This window comes from Ctenopharyngodon idella, chromosome 19 (genome assembly GCF_019924925.1).
Source record: "Ctenopharyngodon idella isolate HZGC_01 chromosome 19, HZGC01, whole genome shotgun sequence".
Taxonomy (NCBI): Eukaryota; Metazoa; Chordata; class Actinopteri; order Cypriniformes; family Xenocyprididae; genus Ctenopharyngodon; species Ctenopharyngodon idella.
The window spans coordinates 7,088,042-7,109,409 of NC_067238.1; the positions used below are offsets into that span (position 1 = coordinate 7,088,042).

Consider the following 21,368-nt stretch of genomic DNA (forward strand, 5'->3'; position numbering starts at 1 on the left):
CTTGAGGTAAGCAGTTTTAAGTTAACGCCATGTCGCTTTGATTTCATGTCGCATTTTTATTGGCTGGTCAGTAGACGTAGGTTGTAGCAGCAAACACACTGCGCGTTGATCACGCTGAATTTCTGACAGCTGCTGCGTCCGAAACCGCCTACTCAATGATTAGGTACTTACATTCAATAAGTACTTACTTAAGGAGCGCTAAAAGAGTAGGTACTTAATAGCCAAATCTCGTTGAGTATGAATGCGATCCGAAAATAATCCGCCATGTTGACGTTATCACAAGCGCAACAACTTAAAAGATATGAGTGACAGGTTTAATTCATCTATCTGTAAATATTTTAATATTGATCAAACTTGCTTATTTTGTGGTCTTGTTGAAGAAACAGCTGCCAGTAATTTTGTAATTGTAGTACAACTAATATATTTTGGGTTAATTTAAAGTTCTTATATTTTTATAATGTGAGTTTATTTTTTGTTGAATATGTTGTTCATTTCTTTATTTTATATGCAAAAATGTTCATCCACAAGCAAAAGTGGCATACATTTCATTTGTTTTCCTTTTTTTCTTGTTGAATTAGCTCTAGTTTCATCCCTCAGGCTTATAAATAATAAATACTTTTATGCATTATGATGTATTCAAAATATTTAACCTTATCATGCTTTTTGTCTGTGTATATAATCTCAAACTATGATGCATACAAACACATGTTTGTTTTTTATCATTATTATTGTTTATTGTTACCTAGTTCGGTTTTCTTCAGTTATCAATGTCTGAAGCCAAAGAAGATATCAGCAGCTGCTCGAAGATCTCGCCTTTGGAGAAGACTGATTTTATACTCAAAAAAAAATGTAAGTATAACTACTTAAAATTAAGATTACCCCAGAATGAACTGCTTTGCTAGTCCACACCAACATTTACACACAATGATATTGATAAATGCTGACTAATACTTCATTATATTACTTTTCATTTTACTTCTTTAGTAAAACAAGCAAAATGTAATGTTTTGTCATATGACATAGCTATGCCTGAATACACACTAGACAAATACAGCTGATGTGAATACATCTCAATTTACAGTCAATTCATGCAATAATTCATTGCTTAATAAAATATATAAATTTACTGATAATAATAGCATAATTAATAAAAAAAGTAAAAGAATTAATAAAAGTAATAATGACAAATAAATGCATATACAAGTCAACAACACATGAAGCTTTATTCAAATTTATTGATCTAACAATCACGTATTTACAATCCTACTGCCATCTCACACAGCTGTGCCCATTCTGCAGCTTTATTCTGATGAAGCAGCTGATGAACACCTTCATCCATAATGTCCCTCACTGCTGCTCTTCTCAATGGGGACATCGTTGATCCAGAGGATGAGGAAGATGATGATGATGGACCCCTGAACCCCACAACCTTGAAGCAAGAGTGGGAGAAGATGTGCAGGACAATCTGGCTGCTGCTGTGTCTGCTGCAAACATTCATGTGCTCTCCATCAGCATGACTAAATAAACAGATTAAAACATTTTACAATTCATCAATGTCAGCATTCTGTTTCTTGCCATATTTCATTTAATATTTTTACAATTACTTGCTAATTTTTGTCGTAGCTTCATTACTTTTGTGGTGTACACCTCCAGTGTGTCCTTGATCAAGTCACTTGGAAGGAGGAGTGATGGAGGGTCTCATCCATGGCTCTACACCATTTCCAGGATCTGCTGTGGCTCTCCATCCTCAGTGCTCACACCAGTCTAAGGACATTTCACATCCTACAATAATGCACAAATATAATACAAAAGCAGTCATCTTAACAGCACAGTGTCATTTGATTTCTGTATTAGAAGTAACAAAATGATCTTTATATTTTTGTTTCAGGTTTTCCTTTTTTGCTGCAGTCACCTTGTCTTGTAGGTCCTGCTTCACCACAAAGCTCTGCAGCAAATGCACAGAAATCAAGATTCAGAAAAGTGCTGTAATAACTCTGTTTAAATTACAATAATTAAAATAAACTAGACTTTAGATTTAAATAGACTTAGTCATTTCTGTAGTATCCTCACTCAAAGCCTTTGATGGCAGCATTCCTTCATCACCAGATAAACACGTGTGATCATCTGTCCCTGTAACATCCAGACAAGATTCAAGTTTCCTCTGAGATTTATGTGCTCAATACTACATTTACATGTTGATGATGTGTTAACTCTCTTTTTATCCAATACAAACGTTCCTTAATTTACCAACAGTACTAATGGACAAATAAAATAGATTAAACTTATGTTTATTTTATGTAGATTTATTTATTTACATTATTTTCATTCATGTAATGTAAGCAGTGTTGACAACAGTGAATTCTACATAATAGCACACATACATCACTCATACATAATCCATCACTCATAAGCCATAATACTTAATGAAGATGTTCCTGTCAGATGTTAAATAAACATTTAATAAGCACCTTTAAGATGTGGTTAAGAATATGTAAATCCACTTCGGAGAATTAAGTTATGTGTGTTTACTAGAGCTCCCCTGTAATCATAATAAATCGTGTTTTTACTGTAAAATCACAACTGTAGTGCCTAGCATCTTTACACATTCAGCGGTTTACTCTACAGTAGTTCAACAAATGCTGTTTTATTACAAGGAACCATGTTTTTAGTTTTCAATACTCACATTTGAAAGCATCCGCACCGCTTTTCTCCTCCGTGTTCGATTATGACATATCCTCTCCCATGGCCTCCTGGGATAGAAAAGTATCAATCGAGGAACACTTCAGAATCTGGGCGGAAGCAGTAGGCCATCCGGGAACTTCTCAACTACTCATTTATGATTACTGAGATTTCTGACATACTTAATTGTTCGCCTACTGCTTTTTCCCTATTATATAGTAGAGAAGTAGGCAGTTTCGGACGCACTTTAAGTAGACGCACGTCCGAATCTCGCGAGAATTAGTACATCACCCAGGTAATTTTCGCCTACTCTTTTTGCTTCGGACATACTTATTCGCTCGCCTACTGCTTTTCCCCTACTAAATAGTAGAGAAGTAGGCGGTTTCGGACGCAGCCAGCGTCAGGCTATCTTTGGTCGCAAGACCGGGAAAATGTCCGTCTTTGAACCTCTCACACTGTACGACATAGGACCACTGATTAAGAGCCATGATCACAGAAATTGCCACGATTGTTTCACGATGACAATCTTTCGTCTGGGACAGCCAAAAATTGTGCAGTGTATCCCGGGCTTAAAAGGCCACATCATCTCAGAAGGATGCTCAACTGACGTTATGAAGTCTGGAAAGATGTTTGACACATGTTGCTTTTTTCTAATGCGCATTATAAACAACATTTGTGTAAATGTCATGTTTGTTCTTTTTTTTTTTTTTTGCTTTAGTTTTGGTTATTTATTTTATGTGATGTTTTAATGGAAAGTACTTTGGTCAACTTGTGTTGCTTTTAAATGTGCTATACAAATAAACAAACATAAACATAAACTCAAACTCGCAGTGCTATTAGATGGATTAGCATGGAGCCATACTTCATTGACAAGCTGCATAAAAAAAAAATAATCGCAGCTTTGTAATTTCATAATCGCACTAAGCCGTTTAAGCGCAAATTCAATGTTATTTTGGACTATCAGAGGACTTTTCCACCTCAACCACCCTTAGAAAAAAGAAATTTATTCAAGTGTGCTATTAGTATACTTATTTTAAACTAAAAAAAATAAGAAAGTATACTTTCAGTCTACTTTTTATATACTTCTCAGAAATATACTTTATGTACTTCTGAGAAATATACCAACAATTGCACTTAAGTATACTTGACTTATACTGACAGAAAAGTCTAAGTATATTTGGCCTTAATTGGACTCAGTCTTTTGATCGAGATATACTTAAAAGTATATTTATAAAAGTATATTGTTTGAAAATATTGATTTATAAAGAAAACAGATATATTCCTAATTCTGAGTATATGAATTTTTGTGTAGGCTAGTCCAGTGGTAATGTACATAGGAATTCACTTCATCTTCTTCACTCTTTCATCGCCATTGACTGAATTTTCAGGCTATACGGTAGGGGGCGCTGTCACGTATCTTCTGAAAGAGGACAGAATCTCCGGATCAAAATGCAGGAGAAGAAGAAGATGAACCAAGTGATAGAACATTACTCACGTAAATGTAAAATAAAGCGATCATCAAACATTAAACAGCATATTTCAATTCAGAGATACTATTATTACCATTACTCCACTAGGTCTGAAATATTGTTTGCTGCAAACATGATGATCTTAAATTTATTAATTATTAATTTACTATTAATAAATGTGTAAAGCTGCATAAAATGGAAATACTCAATAAAGTAGGTTACCTCAGATGGATGAATGGTTGAATTCCACAACTGGTAAAATAAAACATATATAAGACAATACAACATTTACTGTAGGTGCCATACAATTTACTGGTGACTTAATTTAAAAAACTGTTCTATTGCGCTTCTGATTTGGCAGTGAAATTTGCCGATTTTGGGTGCGTAAGATGTGAAGGATTCTATGGTCCAGTTAGTATTTTCACTCCATAATGGCGGCCGCGCTACCGGAGCGCCATCTAGTGGCTGTTACCCAAAAATTATCAAAGTGTCGCCTCTTGGGTTCTATACGACTCAAATACAGCTTAAATGCAGAGTAACTGTATAAATATGAATGTATATTTTCACAGTTAACGTTTCATTTAACATAAAAAACAAACAAGGTTAATGCTAACGATATAAAACTAACATAGTTTAACTATACATATTTTGGTCCAGTGTCCCGTCGTCGCCGGCAGTGAAGCATGTCAAAACCCAATAGAAAGTCATAAAACTTTAAAATGCTCACAGAAATGTCAACTGTCTGTCACATGTAACGACGCTCGGCTCATTGTTGCCACGTATGGGATTGGGATACGTTTACACTTGTGCTGTGATCACACTACTTTTGGGATGGTTTTGTTGCGCAGACCTGGCAACCCTCCACACCAAAGCCCCACCCCTTTCATGCACTCCGAAGTGCGTAGCTCCTGAATTGGGACACAGCTCTTAACTCGCCTTTATTATTACCAAACATCATTAGCGCAACCATTTGCAGGTGGCAGGAGTGTAAATAGCTTAAAGCTGAGACGGTCAGCAGGTAATTAATAATTCGGACACACACATAAAAAAACAAAAAAAAAAAACACAGTAGATCGCATTGGTACAGTTGCAAGCACGTCTGTAAAATGATGACCAGACAGGTGCTTAGAAAAGAGGATGCTGTGCCGCGACTGCAGTTGTTTAACTGCTCTTATGCTGAATGTAGCGCGACATTCACTCGGCAATGGCGTCTGCAGGAGCACGAGACTGTGCACACTGGTGCGGTGAGTCGTAATACACATAAGTGTTCAAAAACAACAACATTAACTCTCCGCTCTGTATTTATGACCAGACTCCTTTTCTTTCTGTTCCTTTTAGCGACCTCACAAGTGTGTATTTGCGGAATGTGGACGCAGTTTTACCCGTAAATCGCACCTGAGTCGGCATGCTTCAGTACACAGCGGCGTGAAAAACTTCAAGTAATATGGTTATTAAATACGATTACTTTAAAATAAGCTAAATGGACAAAATTATCTTTTTGTTAGGCGTGTCCTGTCGTTAGACCTGTATAGGCACATGTTAGACACACTTTAGACGCCATTTAGACACATTTGGGTGATCTTGGGTAAACCTTTTCTAATTTTCTAATTAAGTTATGGCATTAATTAAAAGGCTATATGGTTTTTGTAGGCTACTTTAAAAAAAAAAAAAGTGTTTCCTTAAAGTACATGACTAAAGTCGACCACAAAATGCTAAAATCATGGCATGATGGAACTTAAAGAAATTGTGGCCAGTTTAGAAACTAATGAAGATTCTTGATGTACAGGCCTACTATTTATGGACTAACGATTTTCTTTTTTTTTTTTTTTTTTTTTTTTTCTCTTTTGGAAATGTTTATCATTGAGCAGGTGCACTGCTGATGCATGTGGCAAAAACTTCTATGCTGCAGACAAACTTAAGAGGCACGTGCGTTACGCGCACAGTGAAAAACGCGATTACTTCAAGGTTTGACTCCCATTTTCTTTCCCCACCATTAATTTACTGGCTCTTGCCACATTTAGTTTTTCGCGGAACAAGTTTTAAGCTTCTCAAGACGGAGTCTGTTTCCCCAGTGTAAAGAGCCTCATTGCGCAAAGACGTTCAGGAAACGGCGAGCGTTAAAACTGCACCTGGCGACGCACGGTACTTCAAGTTTCAGGTGCGTCTGCAGCCTAAAAGTGTTTTTATAATACTTTATAACTATGACCGCTGAAAGTAAAATATGGAGGAAATATTACTTTTCCTCCCTCAAGATGCTTGAAAAGCGGCTGTGGAATGAGGTTTGAGTCTCATATTGCACGGAAAGCTCATGATAGAAGACACATAGGTGAGGATTCATCAATTCTTTTATTGGCGTTAACTGTGTAACCATTGTTTATTTACTTGATGTTTCTACGACAAGTATGAGTACTATCAGTTTCAGTATTTAAAAACAAACTAAAATGCACTGAGGGTAATTCTGTGTATCTTGATGTACAAACGAAGTCTCAACTCCAAAGCATCTAAGATTTAATTTCCTGACCATGCTACTGAGGCAAGACACTGTAAATATGGCAATACTAGAGCTTAAATAAAATGGCTTTTTATTGAATCATGAAGGGTTCTCTGAATCAAAACGGTTGTGACCTGGACTATCTTGGTTTGGCCCAACTCAGTTTTGACAATGTGCTGTTTGTGCCTTTTTCCTTTTTAAAGGTTGTTAAACTTATTGATTTTTCAATAGTAGGTTACTCTATTGGTACTGTAATGAGGTACAATTTCTCAAGAACACCTCTGCCAGACAAAGACTACTTTATTTGACAGTTTTACAATGGCCACCTTTTCAGGTTATCGCTGTCTTTATGCTGAATGCCCCATCAGTGTGCACACTTGGAGGAATTTACGGAAACACGTGGCGAGTCACCCAGGTAAACCAGTGCAAACATTCGTGTTTAGTTATTGGATGTAAACTGCCAGTACCTTTCCCTTTCCCACAAGTGCTATGCATGCTCTTTGTGCCTGTGATGGTTTACACAAAAGCTCTAAAGTAAACTAATTTTGTCAACAGCATCGTTCTCCTGTATGGTATGTAAAAAGGCATTTCGGAAACGTGATGCCTTGAGGAGGCACAAGCGGACACATGCGTTGCAGAAGCCAGTTTTGCTATGTCCCAGTCAAGGTTGCCAGGCGTACTTTTCCACAACCTTCAACCTGCAGCACCATATTCGAAAGGTCCATCTGCAGCTTCTCTCACACGGCTGTTCCTTCCCTGACTGCAGCAAGACTTTTGCCATGCGCGTGAGTAGTTTTTGTTTTGTGTTTGACGAAAGTGGAAGTATAGGTAGAATGGTTTTGTGTTGTTTGTTCTTTTGAAGAAATTGAAACCTCTGCACCATCAGATGCAGCCGACATGTAGTTGAAATATTTGTAAAGAAATGAAAAAATCCAGGAATGTGGTTGAACCACCACCTTAACTGAAAGGGCCAGGACCAGAATTGAAAACAACTGAAGTTGTGAAAAGCTTGTTTACATGTAGGGCCTCTGTGTTCACATGTCAGTGTTAAATATTGTGTTAGTAACCCCTACCTTACCTGTGCTGTTTCTACAGGAAAGCCTTGTCCGCCACATGTTGCGTCATGAACCTGATGTGGCCAAACTCAAGGTAATGTCCCTTAAAGGAGTATTATGGGTTAAAAGCTGCTTGAACTTTTTAAGCTGCTTGAACCCCCCCCCCCCCCCCCCCCATTTCATTAACCCACTGGTTTTAATACTTGTGTTCTTGTTTAGCACCCACATAAGCGGAGCAGCAAGAGTTGGCAGAAGCGGTTGGAAGGGCGAAATCGACGTCCTCTGGTTGAAAACCTTCACTCGCTTTTTTCATTGCGCATGAACATCACTCAGAGGGCCAAACTAGAAGCTGATCTGACGGGCCTGTTTAATGAGCGTAAAATCCCACACCACGTTGATCCTGAAGTAAACCTGCAAGATCTGTTCAGTGTCCGGCCAACTCCAAAGGTGGTTGGTTGATTTATAAAAAAAAAAATATCATTTTCTTTTTTTTTTTTTTTTTTTTTTTTTTTTCTTTGTGTATATATATAAACTTGCAAATACTGTACTAACACAAACGCCCAGTTTATTTGAAGAATGTTTTGTTTAATGTTAGTACTTGAAGTACAGCTTTTCTTTTATTAGGCTACTGAGAACAGAAATTAGTTTTTGTGAGTTTGAGTTCTATACTAAATAAAAGTGGTTCAGGTTTGTCAGTCTGGCTTCTGTACACTTTCATATTTGATTTGTAGTTCCTTGGTCTGAAATAACTTTTGAAAGTAATTTGACACTTTATACTCGCAGCTCTGTGAAAAGCTGCATGTTTTGATTTGCATACAAAGAATTCAATATACAGGTGTTTTGATTTTGAAGGTGCAGACATGGTGTATAGTGACTTTCACAGATACCAATATTACTTTTGCATCTGTTTTGCTGTTCAGCCATAGGGACGCACTTACAACCTCATTGATTAGGACAATTGCTTTCCACCCTGTATGTACTTCCCTTGGGAGATATCACTAGGAAACATGGTTAGTTTTCACTATTACACAGATGGTCTATTTCTGTGAGGCTTGATGAAACATATAATTCATAAAAATAATGAAATACATAGCTGAATTTAATAAAAAAAAAAAAAAAAAAACTGGATGGTTAATGGCTACAACTAACCATATTTGTTGTAGCAATGTTAGAAGCTCCCATTTCTATAGAAACAGTTGGTGCTTAGGACTGACTGCGTGCATTGGCTGGTCCGGCCTAGCTTTTTTTTTTTTTTTTTTAAATGAGACCGTAGTTGTCATTCCATTGGCGATTGCAAATAGGAAATTTAATTGTAAGCTTGGGTGAATTTGGTGTTTCCCCATTCAAAATGATAGCTGCACTTGCATGACTGAAATGGCTGCCTAAAAGGGCATACCTGAAAGGGACTTTTTTGAAAGGGAGAAAATTCATTTTCCAAACACTCTGCTGTAAAATAAAAATTATCTTCTAAATTAATTCACTTTATGCATTTATTAAGAAAAATCTGCATTTATTCAGTATTACTTTGTACAATTACTAAGCCAATATATTTTGAACATTACCGATTCTTTAACCATGTAAAGTGTTACTAAGTCATGAGTTCAGAAAATTGAACATCAAATCATAATTTAAACAATGTAATCAATGAGCAATGTAACCAATTAATAAAATGTTTTATACTTTTCATTGAAAAAGTCTCATCATTAGGGATGGGTATTAGTGAAATAATGATTTTATCACTGACATTCTTTTTTATTCTACTCCATAATTTAGCACAAAAAATAAAGATGACGAAAAGATATGAAAATATTCAGCAGTTACTTTATCGTTACTTTTAAAAGCAAAACAAAGTAAAATGCACTGAAAGGAATATTCTATGTAACTTGATGTACAAACTTTGTAAGTCTTTGTAAGACTCCAAAGCATCTAAAATTTAATTTCCTGACCATGCTACTGAGGCAAGACACTGTAAATATGGCTTTTTATTGAATCATGAAGGGTTCTCTGCATCAAAACAGTTGTGCCCAACTCAGTTTTGACAATGTGCAGTTTCTGCCTTTTGCCTTTGAAGGTTGTTAAACTTAAATTGATTTTCAATAGTAGGTTACTCTATTGGTACTGTAATGAAGTACAATTACTCAAGAACACCTCTGCCAAACAGAGACCACTTTATCTGACACAGTTTTACAATGGCCACCTTTTCAGGTTATCGCTGTCTTTATGCTGAATGACCCATCAGTGTGCACACCTGGAGGAATTTACGGAAACACATGGCGAGTCACCCAGGTACACCAGTGCAAACATTTGTTTAGTTATTGGATGTAAACTTCCAGTACCTTTCCATTTCCCACAAGTACTATGCATGCTCTTTGTGCCTGTAATGGTTTACACAAAAGCTCTAAAGTCAACTAATACCTACTCTTATTAATTTTACTGTCCATAATTTGGCACAAAAAAATAAAGACATGACAAAAAGATATAAAAAAAGATTCAGCAGTTACTTTACAAATACAGTCGGTTATGTCTGTGAACATAAACAGCAGGGGAAAAAATCACTTGTGTAAACCCCTTGTGCGGTCTTCGGGGTCTTTTTGACCCGCAAATGATGTTTGCTCAAATTAAAAAAAATGTTCTCTTTGTCCAAAGGGCATGAGACTTTGTACGGTGGTTAACACTTTTAAGATCTACAAATAAAATAAAAAATTGGAATGATATTTTGTTTTTATGTTAGTGTAAAAAAAAAAGTTACACTCATGATCTTTGAGGTCTCTGGAGAGCCCAGGCAACAAAATGTAATTTTGTAACAATATAATATATTTTTTAAAAACCAATGTAATTTTACTCTGTTTATTAATGTTTTTACTCAACATTTGTGCAGATTTTGGAGGATTCGTGATATCTTTTAAATTTATATAAATAAATTAAAAAATATTTTTTTTAAATAGGTTTTTATGCATAAACAGCTTTTTATGTAAAATTCACTTTATAAAAGGCCCAGATTTCTAACTTTCATTCATGGAGATAACATGGATAATCTGACATGGTTTAGTGTAAGATTTTTGACCATCTTTTGGAAAATGCAGTTATAAAAGTAAAAAAACTATCATTTTTACCAGTAGATGGCTGCAGAGCTCCACTATTTGCTATGTGCTATTTGAATGACTGAAAGACATCTTTTCACAAGTTTTTTTCAGTTGGATTCATATCTAAATGTTATGAAATCACAATTATAACAATAAAAATTACTTTGTCAAAGTTTAGCATTTTTGTACAGGACAAAATCAGTTTTTCAATAATAATTTTATAATAAAAATAATAAAATAATTTTTATTTGTGTGTGTGTGTGTGTGTGTGTGTGAGTGTGTGAGCATGTCCATTTTGTATTGAGGATGTTTTTTTTGCATTTTTGGAAGTGTGCCACTTCGTTTCTGTCTATGTGTGTTGTGGGTTGTTTCTGATTTTGAGGATGGATTTTGTCCAATTTCTAAGCGGGGTCTCTGGAGATTACATTATTGATAACATTATTGAAAAACTGATTTTTTTTTTTTCAGTACAAAAAATGCTAAACTTTGACAAAAAGTAATTTTTATTGTTATAATTGTGATTTCATAACATTTAGATATGAATCCAACTGAAAAATACTTGTGAAAAGATGTCTTTCAGTCATTCAAATAGCACATAGCAAATAGTGGAGCTCTGCAGCCATCTACTGGTAAAAATGATATTTTTTTAACTTTTATAACTGCATTTTCCAAAAGATGGGCAAAAATTTTACACTAAACCATGTCAAATTATCCATGTTTTCACCATGAATGAAAGTTAGAAATCTGAGCCTTTTATAAAGTGAATTTTACATAAAAAGCTTCTTTTGCCTAAAAACCTATTTAAATTTTTTATTTTTTTTATTTATTTATATAAATTTAAAAGATATCATGAATCCTCCAAAAACTGCACAAATGTTGAGTAAAAACATTAATAAACAGAGTAAAATTACATTGGTTTTTAAAAAATATATTATATTGTTACAAAATTACATTTTGTTGCCTGGGCTCTCCAGAGAGCCCGAAGACCATGAGTGTAGCCCCCAAATGAAGACCGCACAAGGGGTAAATTAGATCTGTTTGTTAAAGTGACTGCAGTGTAATATACAGTACCCACTGCTGCATGTGCTGTTAAAATGAACCAAACAACAAAAGAAATACAGAAAATAAAAACAGAAAATCACTCACTGCTCTTGATTAAATAACTTTAGTAGCTTTAATTACTTGAACGCTGCTCTGGCGAGGTGATAAACATGGCGGACTGTACAGCTTACTCAGGGAGGAGCTAAGCTAATAGGGCAGATTCCATCACCAGTAGTGATGGGAAGTTTCGACATTTTACTGACTCGGATCTTTGAATCTCATTTATCAAAACGAACAAATCTTTTTTCAAGTTATTTAATTAATTTCAGCAGAATATAATAAAAATGTTACATGTGAATAGCCAAATTCCCCAACACATCTACAAGTGATGTTAATCACATTTCGAATAGGAAAAAAACTATAATGTAGCCAAGGCCAAATTATGAAACAGAAATGATTAATTATAATATATAATTTCTGCATAAATGGGTCTTCAGGCTATGGGTTCGAGTCATTTGTTTTTCCCATGGCAGCCCCATAGGCTATAAGGCTATGCAGTCTACCTGAAACCGAAATTATTAGTTCACCTCTCGAGTCTTGGGGTTTGAGTCGTTCGTTCTTTTGTCACGCAACTGTTTCATGAATTCACATTTACATATAATTAGATATAGTAAAGTTATGCGTATTTGGCATGCTGTCCGGGGGGAGGGCTCTGAGCTTGGAATTTTGGCCCGAACCCAGAGTATTCCCCCAAAAAGCAAAAGAGCGAAGGGCAGCCGCGTTTCAGGAAGCTTGGTCACTTGACCAGGAGAGCCCATGTTGCCTCTGACGGGAGCAGCTCACAGCGCCAGGCAGACGGGCCCTACTGGCCGATAATTGAGGAGCAGCCAAAATCGACCAATCGGGAGGGCTCTTGCGACATCCAGTGGGCGACCAAGGCTCACAGCATTGGGCGGGTTAAACCGTCCGACTGTGCTGTGTCCGACGGGAGGCCAAGGCTCACAGCATCAGACGGGTAAGCCTCGCCGGCAGACGGGCGCAAAGTAAAGCATAGACGATTGACCAGGAGGCTCTCGCAGCATCTGACGGAAGACCAAGGCTCACAGCATCGGACAGAGAAGCCTCGCCGGACGGGAAAAAATAAGCACTGACCGGGAGACCAAGGCTCACAGCATCAGATGGGTAAGGTAAAGTTTTTTTTTCTAACCGGTAAAGGTTTGATGGGCTTTTTTGATGTGAAACCGGTTGGTCTTGATGTAGCTTTGGAAAGCGTCTGAACACCATCTTCCTAGAGCTTTGATCTGATGCTGGAAGAGGCCTTTTTGGGCTGTTGATGTTGCTGCCCCAATACGGAAAGAGTGACTGGAAAAAGGTTGCACTGAGATGACTGATTGCTGGAGAATGAATTTGAGATATTTCTGGAAGCAGAAGTGTACAGTGGGTTTATTAGAGTTGTCTAAGAAAAGAGGTTCAAAAGGAGATTTAGCTTGGGAGTTTCTAAATTTGAGGTAGGACAGTTTGGTATGGTTGTATTGGTGACGAGAGGATGAAAATATAGATAAAGTGATCTTTTTTGGCTTGGTCTGTTTTGCTTTGCTTAATCAAGTATAAGATAGTTTCGCTGTTGATTACTGATAGGTCTGAAATAGTGGGGTGGACTTTCGGGTCGAATTTTAAGGTGATCGCGATTTCCAAGCATCTGAGAAAACCAAAAAAGACTAAAATGGACATGGAACATGGAGTCAAGAGTGCGGGCGGTATTGAGGGGTTGTTAACTAGCGCGAAAAGTATGAATACATTTGGTGAGGATGTTTAGCGTTATGGGTTGTCTGGAGTCGGGGCGGGTGGGCTGGGATCGTTGGATCTCTTTGATCAGGAGGGAGGTTTGTGAATTATTTATTTCTGGGGAGCGGGCGCCATGAATCAACTTGTGGGAAAATTGGATGCCGCTCAGGTAGCCTTTGATAGACCCAACTTGGAGGCCCTTAACACTGTTAAGATAGGAGATGAATGAGGTGATTGAAAGGAGAGAAAAATCAGGGAACTGCATGCTATATGCAGAGTGGAGTGCTTTAAAACCTCTCCATGCTGTCACATAGGATTGAATGATTCTGAGGGAAACTGCTTGGAGGATGGTGTCGAGCGATGCATCGAGGAGGGGTTTTAAAGGGTGGATTACAGGGATATTAGTTCTGAATTGTGAGGTACTGGAGTTGGTAATTGGTCCACCTCTAGAGCCAGCGTCTTGAATTTCTGAAAAAGAAAATGAGACAGGGAGTCAGCAATTTGGTTTTCAGACCCTGGGACATGTTTTGCAATTATGATAAATTGATCGCACATTGAGATCCAGATGAGACGTCTTAGCAGTGGCATCAGAGTGAGTGAATGTAAATGGCCTTTATTAATGCACTGAACTGTTGCCTCATTGTCACAGTACACTAGTATGCTGCTAGCAGTCCATTCTCTCCCCCATAGGAAAGCTGCTACTACGAGAGGGTAAAGCTCTGTGAGTACTGGAGCTACAGTAGCCATGGAGATGCGAACTTAATAAAATCCCCCAAAGCCGATTGAGGGGGCTATGTCTGTGAAAAGTTGGATATCGACGAGGGAAGAAATGAAGAAACGAGACTGTTATACATACATATATACAGGTGCTGGTCATATAATTAGAATATCATCAAAAAGTTGATTTATTTCACTAATTCCATTCAAAAAGTGAAACTTGTGTATTATATTCATTCATTACACACAGACTGATATATTTCAGATGTTTATTTCTTTTAATTTTGATGATTATAACTGACAACTAAGGAAAATCCCAAATTCAGTATCTCAGAAAATTAGAATATTGTGAAAAGGTTCAATATTGAAGACACCTGGTGCCACACTCTAATCAGCTAATTAACTCAAAACACCTGCAAAGGCCTTTAAATGGTCTCTCAGTCTAGTTCTGTAGGCTACACAATCATGGGGAAGACTGCTGACTTGACAGTTGTCCAAAAGACGACCATTGACACCTTGCACAAGGAGGGCAAGACACAAAAGGTCATTGCAAAAGAGGCTGGCTGTTCACAGAGCTCTGTGTCCAAGCACATTAATAGAGAGGCGAAGGGAAGGAAAAGATGTGGTAGAAAAAAGTGTACAAGCAATAGGGATAACCACACCCTGGAGAGGATTGTGAAACAAAACCCATTCAAAAATGTGGGGGAGATTCACAAAGAGTGGACTGCAGCTGGAGTCAGTGCTTCAAGAACCACTACGCACAGACGTACGCAAGACATGGGTTTCAGCTGTCGCATTCCTTGTGTCAAGCCACTCTTGAACAACAGACAGCGTCAGAAGCGTCTCGCCTGGGCTAAAGACAAAAAGGACTGGACTACTGCTGAGTGGTCCAAAGTTATGTTCTCTGATGAAAGTAAATTTTGCATTTCCTTTGGAAATCAGGGTCCCAGACTCTGGAGGAAGAGAGGAGAGGTACACAATCCACGTTGCTTGAGGTCTAGTGTAAAGTTTCCACAGTCAGTGATGGTTTGGGGTGCCATGTCATCTGCTGATGTTGGTCCACTGTGTTTTCTGAGGTCCAAGGTCAACGCAGCCATATACCAGGAAGTTTTAGAGCACTTCATGCTTCCTGCTGCTGACCAACTTTATGGAGATGCAGATTTCATTTTCCAACAGGACTTGGCACCTGCACACAGTGCCAAAGCTACCAGTACCTGGTTTAAGGACCATGGTATCCCTGTTCTTAATTGGCCAGCAAACTCGCCTGACCTTAACCCCATAGAAAATCTATGGGGTATTGTGAAGAGGAAGATGCGATATGCCAGACCCAACAATGCAGAAGAGCTGAAGGCCACTATCAGAGCAACCTGGGCTCTTATAACACCTGAGCAGTGCCACAGACTGATCGACTCCATGCCACGCCGCATTGCTGCAGTAATTCAGGCAAAAGGAGCCCCAACTAAGTATTGAGTGCTGTACATGCTCATACTTTTCATGTTCATACTTTTCAGTTGGCCAAGATTTCTAAAAATCCTTTCTTTGTATTGGTCTTAACTAATATTCTAATTTTCTGAGATACTGAATTTGGGATTTTCCTTAGTTGTCAGTTATAATCATCAAAATTAAAAGAAATAAACATTTGAAATATATCAGTCTGTGTGTAATGAATGAATATAATATACAAGTTTCACTTTTTGAATAAAATTAGTGAAATAAATCAACTTTTTGATGATATTCTAATTATATGACCAGCACATGTATATGTATATATATATATATATATATATATATAAAAGATAGGCCATTCCACTGATTTAGGAATGATATCCATAACCTGAGTTTGTCGCGGCATGCTTGAGATATGGAAATGAGCTCCTCCAGTGCGAGAACCAAAAACGTGAGTGAGAGGAGATGTGAAATGAAAGGGCGGCCTTGTGGAATGATGCGCATTGCAAAAATTCGGTGGCTGAGCAGGGATAGGAGTTCGCATTTGGAGCAATTGGAGTTATCTAGGAGGGTTGATAAGTCGAGGATTATTCTATGGATTTTTTCTTTTAGTAGAGAAGCCTGGATCTTTTCTGAATCTAAATTAATGCCGAGGAACTCAATGGATGTGGTGAGACCCATGGTTTTTTTCCTGGGTGATGGGGATTCCGAGCTCGGAAAAAACTTTTTGAACTGTTAGGATGTGCGTGGCTGGGATGGCGTCAGGGGGCGAAATGACCAGAAAATCGTCTAGCAGATGAATGAGGTGAGAAATAGTGTAATTGTTCGGCAAAATCCAGCAAACGGCCGTGCCAGTGTACCCCGAAAAGGTGCCAAGAATCTGGGTGGATGGGCATCACTTTGAAAGCAGAAGTGATGTCGATTTTGGCAAGCCACACACCTCGACCCGATTTTTATCATATCGATCGCTTGATCTGTGTCGTGGTAATTTGAGAAAAAATTTGTCAAGAGGGATCAAGCTGTTAATGCTTGGAAATGGAGAATTGTGCGGGACTGACAGATCAATTATGAGGCGTTTTTCATCTGAAAATTTTCTCGTAGCCACTCCAGTAGGGCTGATATGAAATATATCAAAAGGGGGGTTGTCAAAAGGGCCAATCGTGAAACCTGACTCGACTTCTTTTTTGATCAGGTTATCAACTACTTAGGGTTCTGCAAGCGCGGAGTAAAAGTTATTACAGATGATACATGCTGGATTTGAAACTGTGTTCGAGGCCAGACAGCAGATAATTAGTGAAGTCGGCATCCGGGTGGTGAGCTAGTTAAATAAGAAGACAAGAAATGTTCAATAAATAATTTTTTGTTTTTTTATTAAGCGATTTTGAGCCTGGGTATATATGACGGGGATGAGCACTGCCGCAAAAGTTGTAGGAATATAAAAAATATGAAGGAATCGGCAATGCTGTCTGATGCAGCCCCCAGTGTTGAAACTGTTGCAGGGTTGCCTGCTGTCTGTGAAAATCCCGATTTGCAATTGTTGCAGGTCTTGGCACATAGCTGGTGAATTTAACTGGAGTTTAAAGCATTAACCAACTCTTTATTACCACATTCAATGTTATGGAAGAGAACCATCATAACAGAAATTCACAAATTTATAAATTGTAAGAAATAAAAAAGCTACAATTTGAGACCAGAAACGCATCACGTAACTGTAAGAGGTAAAAACTGACTACAGGCTTGTTTGTAAGGAAGTTTATGAATTATTAACTAATTACTGTATCCAATATGGCTGTCATGTCACGCTGTCATTTCTCTTTCCGGGATAGACAGCATAGCCTCTATGGGGCTCTATTGGGGACACTTGGTATTCAACAATGTTTTTTGATCCTGCATTGACACCATTGTATGCAAACTAAACTGAGCTGGATGATGACATCACCGTTTTCTCCAGAGCTGATGTATAGATGAACTGAATTACTATCTATTGATTTTTACAAAGGAATGAATAAATATTGAATTTACTTAAGCTGGACAATGACACCACTTTCTTCTACAGCTGCTGTGCAGTCAAAATTATTTACCAGTTATCACTGTAAAGCTGCTTTGACACATTCTGCATTGTAAAAAGCGCTATATAAATAAAGTTGACTTGACTTGACTGTCAGGGGATGAAAGACTGACACGGACTCGAACCCGAAGACTCAAGAGGTGAACTAATCATTTCTTTCCTTATGCAAGAGTAGGGGGAAATTGCTCATTTATGGGGATTATAAAAAAAAAAGGTGTGGGTGGATTTTTACCATTATAGGGTGGTTGTTTACACACACTGTGGACACACATCTGTGTTTAAAGACCTTATAAAAGTGAATTTTGCATATTGCTTGATGTATTCCTCACGTGTAAGTCGCTTTGGATAAAAGCATCTGCAAAATCAATTCATGTAATTGTAATAAATGTGAAGCACATGTGTCAACTAGTCCAATGGCGAGAGTGAACGTCACGGGCGGGAGACATCATGATCAGGAAAGCATAAAAGTACATTTGCAATGACCGGCTTTAGCTTCAATTAGCCAAAGCAAATTGATCACAGGGATGCAGGAAGTATGGAAGGGCGATGCAGCGTCTCGTTCCCTTCTCAGGGAACTATGGTTACAGTCGTAACCTGAGACGTTCTCTTTCGAGGGAAGTCGTACTACGTCAAGGACACTTTGGGAACGAAATGTCCAAATGCCATGGTTACAAGTGCCTGTTTAAGTGAATACTGAACACACTAAGACATCAGCACCTGAGAACCATGGTAACACCCAGATCCAGGTTGTAAAACTTTACGAATGTGAGAGGAGAGGACCAGCCCACCGCATCAAAAACATCTTGCAGGGATACTCCCAAAATTAAGGCCTTGGAGGCCGGCATTCTCCTGGTAGAATGAGCCCTGACCGCCAAAGGGGAAGGATGGCCAGAGGCTTAATATGCAAGAGAAATAGCCTCGACTATCTACTTGCTAACTGTCTGCTTGGACGCAGGGAGACCTCTTTTAGGTGACCCAAAGCAGACAAACAGCTGATCAGTTTTCCCCACAGGGCAGCTCTATGGACATTCAAGGTTTAGCTTTTCCTGGTCCTGATCTTCGAAAGGAGTAGGCCGTGGTATGTTGGTCGGCACCTTAGGGACATAGACCGGTTTTGGATAAAGGAATGCTCTGACCATCCCCGGTGGGAATTCAAGGCATGTAGGATAACGATAGGGGCTCGAAGGGAGCCACAAATAAGCCCACTAGCACAACAGCCAGATCCCAAGCTGAAACTCTGGTGTGAATTGCAGGCCTCAGCCTCAGAGCACCACGAAGGAAACAAGTCACTATTGGTTTCCTTCCCACTGAAACACCACCCAAAGGGACATGGTAGGTAGTTATGGCCGCCACATCTACCTTTAGTGTGGATGGGGATATGCCTGCAGAAAAACAATCTTGCAGAAATTCTAACACTGAGCCAACCGGCCAGTTAATTGGATACCACTGATGCATTTTACACCAAGAAGCAAAGACTCTCCACTTCAAGGCGTAAAGTTTCCTTGTGGATGGAGCTCTGGGGTGAAGTATGGTCTCTACAACCTCAGTTGAGAGACCTGAGTCTATGACTTGGGCCCCCTCAGAGGCCAAACCCACAGGTTCCAAATCTCTGGGCGGGGGTGAAGAATCATGCCTCCCACCTGAGATAGAAGGTCCCTCCTGATTGGAATCCCCATGGGAAAGCCGTCGAGGAGGGATATTGCGCCAGTTTCACACAGCAAGCATGAGCAGCGCATGAGCAGTGCTTTTTTTTTTTTTTTGACTATGTCAGACAAAATATTTATAGAAGATTTACCCATTTAAACTTGTTTTTAATTATTCAGTTTGGATGAAACTATGGTGTATTATAAAAAAACTAAAGTAAACTAGCCAGAAAATATCATATACAAACATTCTTTTAGTTATTATAAAGACAGGTATATAGGCTCTTGCACTACCCAAATCAAACCAGAGTTTGCTGCCTTTTTTCGCTGAGTTTGCTGTCTTGTAAACATGTACACGTGGCAGATGATGTAAAACACAAAGCTTACTTTATTCGTGTGCAGCAATGGATGACACAAGGATTTTATTTATTTATTTATTTTATTTTTTTAACGTTTACATGGGAATGTTTTACAACTCCCCATGTTAACAAACTTTCAAGGCTAGCTTATAAATGACCAACTTTTTAAAAAAATGTATAGTTGTCTTTATAAAGAAATGTTCACTTTATATGTAGCTTGGAGTCACTGCTGTGACGCTGTACAAACGCTTCCAATGTGAATACTCGCGCATCTCTGCAGCTGCAGTGACGATGTAGTTATGCTCACATGCCACTCACACGCCGCTCACTCGCCGCTCAAGCTTGCAGTGTGAAACGGTGTGAAACGGTGTGAGAAACGGTGTGAGAAACATATTCGATTTGGCCAGTACGGCGCTACTAGAAGTAGACTTACTCCGCACCGGCAGACCCTTTCCAGAATTCCTGGGAGCAGAGCAATCAGGGGTAAATCTACAGATGTCTGTACCATAGCATCCAGCCCCAGGGGGAGGCCAACACTCTCAAAATACAACATTCTCAAAATGAGAGATGGCCTAGCAACACCCCACACTAAGGACAGTAGCAAATAAGGCTGCCAGAGAGCCTAACAACTTAGCATACTACCCTATTGCCTAGCCGAGCTCTAGGAGCGGAGGCCTCAACATGACGACTCTCTAAACCGAGAGGAGGCCTAACTATGCTCCACACATAGACAATCTATTCAGGGGGGCACAGAGAGAGCCTACAACCTTCAACATGATGACCTAGCAGAGCTCTGGCGAGTAGAAGCCTCAATAAGAAAACTCTCTGTAGCGAGAGGAGACTTGACGACGCTTGTAGTAGATGGCCGAGCTCTAGGAGCGGAGGCCTCAGTATGACGACTGTCTAAAACAAGAGGAGGCCTAACTACACTCCACACATAGGAAACCATGCAGGGAGGTGCAGACAGACCCTACAACCTGCAACATGATGACCTAGCGGAGCTCTGGCCAGTGGAGGCCTCAATAAGAAAACTCTCTGTAGCGAGAGGAGGTCTGAAGACACTCGCTGTAGATGGCCGAGCTCTGCGAGCGGAGGTCTCTAAAACGAGAGGAGGCCTAACTGCGCCCCACACTTAGGACATCCTGTAAGGAGGCTAACAGAGAGTCTACAACTTACAGATGCTGTCCTAACGGAGCTCTGACGAGTGGAGGCCTCAATAAAGATAACTTTCTGTAGCTAGAGGAGGCCTGACGACGCTCGTAAAAGCTCCACTCGAGAGAGCGCAGGACATGCCATGACACAGAGGGCAGCGGCTAAGGAGGCTCAAGAGAGCCTACTACCTGGCATACTGTCTGCCATACATAATGCATTCACACCCAGCCTCTAATGCTGAACCATCAGTAAGGCAGATGATGGAACAATGCATACTGCCAAAAACATCATAGGTCCAGCTTCAGGGCCAAATGTAATAGGAAGGGGAATGTGAGAGGTGGTGCTTGCTTTCTGGTCTAGTTTCCAGCCCTCAGACAGGG

At 39.0% G+C, this 21,368-nt stretch overlaps 2 protein-coding genes and 2 long non-coding RNA genes across 6 annotated transcripts in view; 3 read left to right on the forward strand and 1 right to left on the reverse strand.

Moving 5' to 3' along the window:
* Window positions 1-21,368, forward strand: part of LOC127501085 (uncharacterized) — a 194,373-nt gene that overhangs the window by 133,331 nt on the left and 39,674 nt on the right. The gene's annotated exons all lie outside the window — the stretch shown is intronic.
* On the forward strand, window positions 648-1,540 carry LOC127501115 (uncharacterized). Its single transcript, XR_007926517.1, has 2 exons — window positions 648-849; window positions 1,283-1,540. It is a non-coding gene; the product is annotated as an uncharacterized LOC127501115 (long non-coding RNA).
* On the reverse strand, window positions 1,337-4,892 carry LOC127501106 (uncharacterized). Of its 2 annotated transcripts, XR_007926506.1 has the most exons (7): window positions 4,876-4,892; window positions 4,371-4,400; window positions 2,684-2,750; window positions 2,071-2,130; window positions 1,913-1,945; window positions 1,633-1,782; window positions 1,337-1,517 (listed from the first exon to the last, which is right to left on the reverse strand). It is a non-coding gene; the product is annotated as an uncharacterized LOC127501106 (long non-coding RNA). The 2 variants fall into 2 exon arrangements; XR_007926505.1 differs by lacking the exons at window positions 4,371-4,400; window positions 4,876-4,892 and having other exon boundaries at window positions 2,684-3,647.
* On the forward strand, window positions 5,065-8,389 carry 42sp43 (P43 5S RNA-binding protein). Of its 2 annotated transcripts, XM_051872882.1 has the most exons (9): window positions 5,065-5,392; window positions 5,487-5,587; window positions 6,017-6,113; window positions 6,221-6,306; window positions 6,401-6,474; window positions 6,974-7,054; window positions 7,195-7,424; window positions 7,735-7,788; window positions 7,914-8,389. In XM_051872882.1, the coding sequence occupies exons 1-9, from the start codon at window positions 5,255-5,257 to the stop codon at window positions 8,151-8,153; spliced, it is 1,101 nt and encodes a 366-aa protein (XP_051728842.1). In that variant the 5' UTR covers window positions 5,065-5,254; the 3' UTR covers window positions 8,154-8,389. The 2 variants fall into 2 exon arrangements, with proteins under 2 accessions (XP_051728842.1, XP_051728843.1); XM_051872883.1 differs by lacking the exon at window positions 5,065-5,392 and having other exon boundaries at window positions 5,487-6,306.